We start from the raw sequence: 11,136 nt of genomic DNA on the forward strand, positions 1-11,136 counted from the left end.
ATTTTTAGGGTAATTAAAAAGGGTCACTGGCTGTCCGTCCAACTTTTCAACCTTTTTCGTATGTTAAAGTTTTACGAGTTGAAACACGCACATTGTTTCCAAACAATCCACGATATATTCTGAATGACTCATTCTTTACTAGCCGAGCAACAGTTTACAAATTACAACATATCGCATCCGCAAATGTAACACAAGACGGGTCATTCACAAATATCTTTCTCGGAAACTGAACGAAAGGTCCGTGAATGGCATGGCGTTGACGCATCACCAGCGTACACGGAGTACCGGTGCTGTGACGTCATAGGCCGACATTAGGTCGTTGAAAACCGATAGTAATTCGTTTAGGCTACAGTATGCCTTGTAGACTCAACAAATAGTTCTAACGGTTTACACTGTATAATATGACAGAGCTAAGGTATACTCAACCACACGTCAGTGACTTACGAAAATCACCTTTATTGTTTCACGTTAGAGTCGTGTCGTGACAGCTTTTGCGATTTTTATTGTTATTCAAGTCAAGTGCCTTGTTTGTTAACCCTAGAAAGATAATCATATTGTGACGTACGTTAAAGATAATCATGCGTAAAATTGACGCATGTGTTTTATCGGTCTGGTATATCGAGGTTTATTTATTAATTTGAATAGATATTAAGTTTTATTATATTTACACTTACATACTAATAATAAATTCAACAAACTATTTATTTATGTTTATTTATTTATTAAAAAAAAACAAAAACTCAAAATTTCTTCTATAAAGTAACAAAACTTTTAAACATTCTCTCTTTTACAAAAATAACTTATTTGTACTTTAAAAACAGTCATGTTGTATTATAAAATAAGTAATTAGCTTAACTTATACATAATAGAAACAAATTATACTTATTAGTCAGTCAGAAACAACTTTGGCACATATCAATATTATGCTCTCGACAAATAACTTTTTGCATTTTTGCACGATGCATTTGCCTTTCGCCTTATTTTAGAGGGGCAGTAAGTACAGTAAGTACGTTTTTTTCGTTACTGGCTCTTCAGTACTGTCATCTGATGTACCAGGCACTTCATTTGGCAAAATATTAGAGATATTATCGCGCAATATCTCTTCAAAGTAGGAGCTTCTAAACGCTTACGCATAAACGATGACGTCAGGCTCATGTAAAGGTTTCTCATAAATTTTTTGCGACTTTGAACCTTTTCTCCCTTGCTACTGACATTATGGCTGTATATAATAAAAGAATTTATGCAGGCAATGTTTATCATTCCGTACAATAATGCCATAGGCCACCTATTCGTCTTCCTACTGCAGGTCATCACAGAACACATTTGGTCTAGCGTGTCCACTCCGCCTTTAGTTTGATTATAATACATAACCATTTGCGGTTTACCGGTACTTTCGTTGATAGAAGCATCCTCATCACAAGATGATAATAAGTATACCATCTTAGCTGGCTTCGGTTTATATGAGACGAGAGTAAGGGGTCCGTCAAAACAAAACATCGATGTTCCCACTGGCCTGGAGCGACTGTTTTTCAGTACTTCCGGTATCTCGCGTTTGTTTGATCGCACGGTTCCCACAATGGTTAACTTATACGGTTCTTGTAGTAAGTTTTTTGCCAAAGGGATTGAGGTGAACCAATTGTCACACGTAATATTACGACAACTACCGTGCACAGGCTTTGATAACTCCTTCACGTAGTATTCAACCGAGTGGTACTCCGTTGGTCTGTGTTCCTCTTCCCAAATAAGGCATTCCATTTATCATATACTTTGTACCACTGTCACACATCATGAGGATTTTATTCCATACTTACTTGGCTTGTTTGGGATATACATCCTAAACGGACACCGTCCTCTAAAACCAAGTAACTGTTCATCTATGGTCAAATGAGCCCCTGGAGTGTAATTTTGTATGCACTGATGGATAAAGAGATCCCATATTTTTCTAACAGGAGTAAATACATCGTTTTCTCGAAGTGTGGGCCGTATACTTTTGTCATCCATTCTAAGACATCGTATCAAAAAATCAAAACGATCACGACTCATTACAGGACGTACACCATTGACAAGATCGATCAAAGAGGTCATCTGTGGACATGTGGTTATCTTTTCTCACTGCTGTCATTACCAGAATACCAAAGAAAGCATAGATTTCATCTTCATTCGTGTCACGAAATGTAGCACCTGTCATAGATTCCCGACGTTTCAATGATATCTCAGCATTTGTCCATTTTACAATTTCCGAAATTATCTCATCAGTAAAAAATAGTTTGAAGCATAAAAGTGGGTCATATATATTGCGGCACATACGCGTCGGACCTCTTTGAGATCTGACAATGTTCAGTGCAGAGACTCGGCTACGCCTCGTGGACTTTGAAGTTGACCAACAATGTTTATTCTTACCTCTAATAGTCCTCTGTGGCAAGGTCAAGATTTTGTTAGAAGCCAATGAAGAACCTGGTTGTTCAATAACATTTTGTTCGTCTAATATTTCACTACCGCTTGACGTTGGCTGCACTTCATGTACCTCATCTATAAACGCTTCTTCTGTATCGCTCTGGACGTCATCTTCACTTACGTGATCTGATATTTCACTGTCAGAATCGCTCACCAACAAGCTCGTCATCGCTTTGCAGAAGAGCAGAGAGGATATGCTCATCGTCTAAAGAACTACCCATTTTATTATATATTAGTCACATATCTATAACAAGAAAATATATATATAATAAGTTATCACGTAAGTAGAACATGAAATAACAATATAATTATCGTATGGTTAATCTTAAAGTTCACGTAAAAGATAATCATGGCGTCATTTTGACTCACGCGGTCGTTATAGTTCAAAATCAGTGACACTTACCGCATTGACAAGCACGCCTCACGGGAGCTCCAAGCGGCGACTGAGATGTCCTAAACGCACAGCGACGGATTCGCGCTATTTAGAAAGAGAGAGCAATATTTCAAGAATGCATGCGTCAATTTTACGCAGACTATCTTTCTAGGGTTAAATTAGGTTTTACGAATGAGTAGCTCCATTTACGAGGTTATTCAGAGTAGTTTCTCAGTTGCAACTGTCGGGGTTTTCATAATGAGCTAGTATTATATTACGACGGTAAGGACCAATGAAATATGATGTTGCAGTCAGCTGTTGTGTACAAGGTGTAAAATTATACGTATTAATTGGTACTACAAGGTAATGGTACACCTGAGGTCTCGCTCGTAGCCATCAATATTTTTTATAACATACAAAAAGAAATTATGCAAATAAATGTAGCCATCAATAAAAAAAAATGCAAATTTAAAAAAGGACCAGTCTTTGGCACAAATATAAAAAAATACAAAAAAGTACCTACTACGGAAATAAAACGAATTTTTTTCCTAGCCCACTGAGTCCCACTGCTGGGCATAGGCCTCCCCCAAATCCTTCCACGACTCTCTATTCTGGGAAGCATGGAACCAGCCTGCCCAATTAAACCGATACATTATTAAATTTATAACCAAAAACTGTCATGCACTCATCAACTTGTAACTCATAAACATGTCTTATTAGCTTACTAATCTACATAGATTAAAGATAGGAGATCCCTGGAGGTCGGATTCTAGTGCGATGACTCACATGATAATGACACAGTGATCTTGAGAGATTTACTCATTCGAAACTGGTTCCGTATTCACTGACTCACAAACGCGCTTTTTTTTCTTTCACAATGCATTTTTTAATAACATTACAATACATAATAGCCAGAAGGGATGTTTGGATTTTGGATTGTAGTTCACTGTGAGTCAACTGCTTGGAATTTGATATTAAATTTTATGTGTTTTTGGTGCAAGGGTGCATAAGTGCTCGGGGTCATGACCTTTTTTGAGGTCTCTGAAGCAGGTAGGTATTTGGGTGGATGCAGCTGCGTGACGCTTTGCGAGTTCTAAATCGAGTAAGTTTTGTGCCCATTGCCTTAATTTGGCATGATTAAAAATAACATTGACTTGCTACATACAAATTAATTAATAATTACGTATTTCGAACATCTAAAACCAATGTACTTTTGAATCCAGATTGATTTTCGTAAGTAAAATCTGTTACATCTCTGTTGTCTCTCTGTTTTGTAGATAGTAGATACCAAATCGATGTTAAAGTCCTACAATACAGACTTGCTCGGAATCAACGTAAAAGACAAGCTTCCGAAACCAGGCGTTGACTACGGTAAGTGAGTCTAATGTTACAAATTTATCAAGAAGGCTCAACCCTTCAATGTTAACAACACTTTATGGGGTTGTAGGTCTGTTGGTTGAAAATAGGTGATCTGTAGCTATAGGTAGGTACTTTGTTACCTAACTTTATTGTTATATTAACTACTTAGAGCAAAACAGTTGTTAACTATAACTAAACCAAGTAAGTACCTACCTACGTCGGAGCATAGACATAGAGATGAACTAAAACTAGGTTTCTAGAGCGATTCCCCGGGTCTCAATTAGGTCAAAGGATTTACTATGATCCCTAGACAAGTAGCTATACCTACCTATCTACACATATTCAATAACTTCGTTATATTTATGTTAAGCAATAACCACATTATACATAAGTTATAAAAACGAATACTACGATTTCATTCTGATAATAATCTACATTTGAGTAATATGTTACAGTAAAAATGTACGTAATATAATTACGATGTGGGTATTTTACGTACGAAAAAGTGTTAATTATACAGCCAAAACTAAACTGTATGCACATCATGAACAATTAAAAAAGCTCGACCCCCAAAGTAATAAAATAATCGTGAACGGAGCCCGCGCGGCCAACCCTCGCAATAATATATTTTTCGCAATGGGGCGGTGGGCGACAGACAGGGGAAAACAAGCTCTCCACTGTCTACACTACAAAATATAACAGTTTTAATTCACTAAATCAATAATAAACATGATTTTCATTCATACATACCTCATTTATCGAAGAAATATCGCGATTATTGTATTGATCACATGTGTATGTACACAAACCATAAATAAAAAAAATATCAAAAAAACATACAAGTCAGACAATTATATTATTCTATCCTTCTTAAATCAGATTATTTAATTTTAACAGCAATAGTCAAAACACTACGAATAAAACTATGCCTAGTTCATAACAATTTTTAAATTTCATTTAATTCTGATTCACAAAACACAACACCACTCCCGTAAAGTTGCACCGTGAGACTGAATGATATGAACGACGAACCAATTGACGAACGGCTGGTTCACATTTGGTTGAATGAACTAAAATTTCCAGACCCTCGATTGGCCACAATAATTCTAGTAAAACCCCTGGATATCGCAGCTAGACGTTGTTTGAAGCTCCATCTGTTGAAAAAATAAAGTAACTTAGTAACGCTTCTCTCGACCAAACAAAAAGATATTACACTGCCATCTGTGGTTCTCTGCAAACTTAAGCAAATTGTTATTTCAATTGATAGCCATAGATGTCACTAGCATTTCAACATTTTTATTGGAAAAGAGAAGCACATTATTTTCCTCGTCACTATGATATTTTTCTGTATTATAGAGATAAAGGAAAATTACATTAAAAATAATCATATTTTTGACATGTGTACTTATCAAAACAAAAGGTCAATGCACCGAGTTCAGGTTTAACCTGAATCCAACTTCAGTCTGTTCAACGCTGTCATTTACACACGTCAAAAATGGAGGAGGAACGTCTTTTTGATGAAAGAGTTTCTATTCGGGATTCTGCTCGCCCCCTTAAAAAATATGGAAGTACTTGCAACCATATGAAAAGAAACGAAGAATACATCAAGCATGTGATGTCAAAAGGTGATACTTTGCAAGGACTCGCCCTCAAATATGGTGTTACTGTAAGTGTACTAACATCGCAATAAAAGTGTTATTATATTGTTTAATTCTTGTGGTGTTGAAAGGACAGTGAAGTTAACGTGTTGTTTGGTTGTTTTAGATGGAGAAGATAAGGCGGGCAAACCGTTTATTTGCCTCGGACAGTTTGTTTTTACGGGAGTATTTATTGATTCCTGTCACCAAAGATTCTCCGTTCTACGAGAATGGTGAGCGTGTGACGGAGCTGCCTCCTCCCAATCATCGCGCTTCGATCGCGGGCATGCCTACTGGGGACTTCTCCCCGGGCAGCCCGGACGAAAAGAAGAGTTTTGACGAGTTCCTCAATAGACTGGATTCTTCCCTAGCTGATATCAAAAAACATGTGGAGAAGACTAAGGAGTCCAGCGAGTGAGTAATAGTGCCTAAATTTATATTTTATCATTGCCTGCTCACAACACTCAAAATATGATATAATCTCATTGACATCTAAGTAATTAACATAATCTATGTATTTATTTTCATAGCTTTTAAAACTACAAAAATTCCACTACTTTATCCACATTGTATAATGGTTCAAGGTCTTACATCAGCCCCAAAAGTTGATATATTATGTTATTTGAAAGTAAATATATGATAAATTTATCTTTATGTTGAGTAAACAAATGTAGCTGTGTGTGCGTCTATGTGTGATAATATGTTAGTTTGATAACTGTACCTATGATTTCGTGTTCTCATAAAATTTCTTTATCGTTACAAACTCTCTGTGAAATGACACACAAGTTATGTCAATGACGACAAGAACAAATAGTCATGAATCCTAAGTGTTTTCAAACAAATTCTTATAATATGTTAACTTATAATGAGAACCCACCATTTTAACTTTCTTTTCATGATGTTAATGCTTACATGGCTGCAAATCATTGTTTTGAGAACTGAATTGGGTAAAAGCAATTAGTTTTATAGTTTCTGACAAACATCCCCATAAGAGAACTTGATCTGTGGTTAATAATCTTTACCCGACAATAGTGATTGGCATAATATTACATTACCAGGATTACTATTATCAGGCTTAAAGAGTTTAGAAGGAAAACATGCAGAATTGATCGGTTTGGGCCATAGGGTTTGGGTGTTTACATATACAATAGGCCACCCTAACCAAATTTAGTTACAAGAGGGGGATAAGTTGAAGTTAATTGTTTTTAGGGTTCCAATACCCTAAGTGTGTGATAATAATTCTGTCTTCTACACTTTTACCAACAAACTAATTAAAAAAAATCCCATGAGTTTGAGGGGTTGTTTATCCTCTGACAAAATGATTCAGCTACTCTGTTCTGATAAGTCTTGTTTAGTCTTTGCAATGATATTTATTAGGTAGGTATTAAGTTTGCCAATACAAACAACATTTCTTTAGTATATTCATTATTCACAAATAACAAATGTTTCCTTTTACTTTCCTGTCATTCTTTGGGATTCCAGGATTGCGTAGTTGTAGTTGCCATGACTACCAACTTACCTATAGGTTTGGTCAATATCACTACAGGAAAATGTTCATAGAATGATAAAGAACTATTGATTACATTTAAAAACCGGGCACCGGGGCTCGTGACAAGGGGGTCCGTGCTAACAGGCTTTAAAAAATCAAGATGTTAAAAACCAAAATTCTCACCCATCAAATTTATAATTGTTTGTTAACTCTTTATTTATCATTTTATCATTAGCAGCATTTGTGTGAATTTCAACCGGTTAAGCTGTTACTGTTCATGATACAGCCAACATTAAACTTAGCTTTGGCAATAAGATTCTGTTTTATACTTTGGCAACAAATACCCCAAAGATTGTTATGTGTTATAGACTAAACATTCATCTACATAAAAAAAACTATATTTTGCGAGAGTTTAAATCGGTATAATGAATTGGAATCATTAATTTTTTAACTGAACTTTGTAATTAGTGCATAGTAGTAGGCTTGGCTTTATCACAGAAACTAGAAGGCTGATTTACTAAGAACAACGAACTAAGTATAACACATAAGATGGCGCAAAGCAATCTCATCGCATTACATTTTCATTCTACTCTATCTTGTTACGAATTCAGCTCTGCCAGTGCAGTAGTAGATTACATAAGACTTACTGTTGGGACATGTTTAATATCAGTTAAAATATAACAAAGAATGGCGGATAAACGTTGCATAGTAATTTATTATTTTAATCACGATATGTATGCATAATTGACTTAAAAACCGGTTACAAAACATCGATTGTTTAAGATATTGATCAATGGGTGGTGTGGGTATATTTAAACGAAATATGTGTTTTAGTAAAAAGGGTCGAAAAGAAATTGGCAAAGCCGTAGTTTAAAGAGTATTTTGGGTATTGCAGTGTGTTATTAAAATAGTTTCTAGCATTACCGCGCGAGTTCGCCTGCGTGAATATTTACCAGGGCATGTTCATCATTCTTATATCTTTGAAAATTCTGTCCAACGTATTTCACAGAAAAATTCTCACATTCGGAAATAATTGTGCGATATCGATACAAAAAATACATTCAGTCTCAAAGCCCGCAAACAACAACATTTTGGCAGACACAGCAAAAATAATACGGTTTTATTCGGATACGCATTGCTTTCGCAATCTAGCTATCAACGTTACCGATATCATCTGTCAATAAGATCATAATATTTGAGTACCATGGACCATGGAATGGAACTCCCTAATAAAAACTGATTAGTTTTTCCGCGCCACATTCCAAGGTTAGACGCCGCGGTTAAGCGCTCGCACGTCAACACTTTCTATGCGCGGCGCAGTCACATGACAGCCGCTTCCTTTTTGTTTACGTGTGCCATTCAACGTTTTTTTTGTTTATTATAGTTATTATGGTATGCAAAATAGCGTTTTAGTTTTATTTTGTCATTGAGTTTTTGCTTTGCTTGTAGTTTTCGAAGAATGACAGGCTTATTTGTACATTCTTATTGAAACAATATCCGTGTTGAGAAGTCGTTCATGTGTGTAAGGTTTGAAAAGGATTTCTCGAAAATGTTACTGGATCACGGATAATTTGTACTTGGGACGCATTTGAAACCCTCAGAACCTTACGCAGACTTCGTTCATAGTAACCTTCAATTATATCATCAATTATAGCTAGTCAAAGTATGTAGCAAATGACTCAAGACTTCCTATAACGCCTAATAATGTAATGGAATATTTTCCTAATGAACTTTATTTACTGTTTCTGCTTAATTAAAATATCGCGAATCATTTGAAATATGCACGTCAGAGTTTTTATAACGAGCGTGGGATAAATCTAAATATATCTATTAATTCATAAAGTTTTTAAATACTATACGTTTATTAGGTCAGTGGGAGAGCAAACAAGTTTTTAATTTTAATTTATTCAAGTTTTTGTGTTGCTATGGTACCCAGAAACCGAAACGTTATGGAAACGTTTGTTCGGCAATAATCAACTTTATTGCTTTGTAATAAAGGAAGTTTTAATGGAAAAGTTACTACGATCTTTGCTTCTACTAGAAGTTTTTGACGCGTATTGTGGAAATGAGACGACGATTCGCGCGTTCTAGTGCTCTATCGCCTTCATACTGGCAAGACTCCGTATGCACTCAGTAGTCAACTGTACCTACTGGCTGAATGCCCAGTTTGCACGAGTTCTTAGTAATAGTAATTAATAGAACCGTCTTACTCATTCTGATATGCTTATAGTGTAACAATAAGATTTTATTTAGAAAAGCTCTTGTATATTTCATCTCAAATAGATGTCCACTGACAAAGTTACGTGTGGTATGTCGTAAGATGGTTATCTCATTCTGATTATCATAGAATATATTAAAAGCCACCAGTTTGTATACCGGCCTTTAAATGTCGTTTTTCCATAGATAGATAAATGAAAGACTACTGATTCGTGCCTGCCAAGTTATTCCATTACAATCTCCTTTTATTCGAACAAATCCGAAAGCTAAAGTTAGTGGAATATAATGTAAATATTCCAATTCACATAATTAATTTTGAAAATATTTAGGTCAACCATTGTCGGTTCAAGGTCGATTCGAACAGCAAAGAATTCTAAACTCTAATTAATCTTTATAAACGTTAATTTAACGGTTTAATCAACAATGAAAACTGCCATCAGGGGCCTGCCAACGCTTTTTATAGTGAGCGGGTTGTGGAAGAGGGACGGTGTTCTACGTGGTATAGATTGCCGTCTTACTTCCACACCTTCAATAGTCTATCTTTGAGAGTTGGTGGTGGGTTCGCCAGTAAGCTTGCTTTGCTGACTGACCTTGCCCTTTGCGGATAGATAAACAAGCGTTCTATAATGTATGCGGTTATCTACTTTTGATACATTTCGATGCCGTCACAGTTTGGTCAATTTTATTATAGGAGATATTGATCAGAGCACTAAAGATATTGAGATAGGACGGGCATCGATCTAATATTATAAAGTTTTTTTTACTGACCATTTGTAAAGATAACCTTTAGTAAGTGTGTTGCAGTGGAAATAAATAATTAGACAATCTGCGGGGTAATATGTCTGCAGAGCAGGGATGTCACTGCTGAAATAAGATTGTTTTCTTTCTTGTTATATTTGTAATTGAAGAACAACGTCTTTGAGATGTAACTTTACTGCGTAGAGGTATTTGTTCGGCCTAAGGAGTAAACATCTCAAGGATTAGAAACATTCTTAGAAATTTAATTTTAAGACAAAAATAATAAAAAATGAGCAGTGCCAAATAATGTTTTATTGTTTATCGTGTATTGCTATAACTCAAAATCGTTAATTAGAACAGGAATTGTTCTAATATATTTAATGCTATACATAAATTATTCCGCTATATCATGTATTGTAACATCACTAAAGTGATAAAAAATTAATGAACACACAACACGTAACTTTGAATCCTACTGCATCTAGAACAAAGCAATCATCGCAAGTGCATCAGTGAGACAGACAGACACATTTCGTTTGTTGACTCAACTGATAGGCAACATTGTTTGTCCAGCTCCAGGCTTTGATGTGACAGAGCGAGCGAGATGTTTGGCATCCGCAAATACATCTGCGTGATTGCGTGCAAACTTATCATCTGTCGTGACGGATACTTTGATATTTGCAAGGACATTTAAAATTTATTTAGTGGAAGTTATTTGATGTATTTTGTTTAGTTAATGTCTCGCGGAATGCAGTTGCGATGTCACGTCAATTTAGTTTGGATAGTCCATGTGGATCTTAGATATATAGCTTTTTTATATTTCCTTTCTACCTTTTTTGGATTCTGAGCAAATTCTCGTTGATTTTCTT

At 35.6% G+C, this 11,136-nt stretch overlaps 1 protein-coding gene across 1 annotated transcript; it reads left to right on the top strand.

Moving 5' to 3' along the window:
• The first annotated feature begins 5,597 nt into the window (after positions 1-5,597).
• On the top strand, positions 5,598-7,212 carry LOC113506741 (lysM and putative peptidoglycan-binding domain-containing protein 2-like). The gene is made up of 2 exons (XM_026889574.1): positions 5,598-5,852; positions 5,951-7,212. The coding sequence occupies exons 1-2, from the start codon at positions 5,682-5,684 to the stop codon at positions 6,239-6,241; spliced, it is 462 nt and encodes a 153-aa protein (XP_026745375.1). The 5' UTR covers positions 5,598-5,681; the 3' UTR covers positions 6,242-7,212.
• Positions 7,213-11,136: the final 3,924 nt, after the last annotated feature.

Source organism: Trichoplusia ni (assembly GCF_003590095.1).
Source record: "Trichoplusia ni isolate ovarian cell line Hi5 chromosome 23 unlocalized genomic scaffold, tn1 tig00003872_group22, whole genome shotgun sequence".
NCBI lineage: Eukaryota > Metazoa > Arthropoda > Insecta > Lepidoptera > Noctuidae > Trichoplusia > Trichoplusia ni.

What these genes read in the sequence shown, in the direction of transcription:
- LOC113506741 (XM_026889574.1), top strand. Translation starts at nt 5,682, where the DNA reads ATGGAGGAGGAACGTCTTTTTGATGAAAGAGTTTCTATTCGGGATTCT. An exon ending in CCCTCAAATATGGTGTTACT is followed by an intron (nt 5,853 to 5,950) that starts GTAAGTGTACTA and finishes TGGTTGTTTTAG; the next exon opens with ATGGAGAAGATAAGGCGGGC.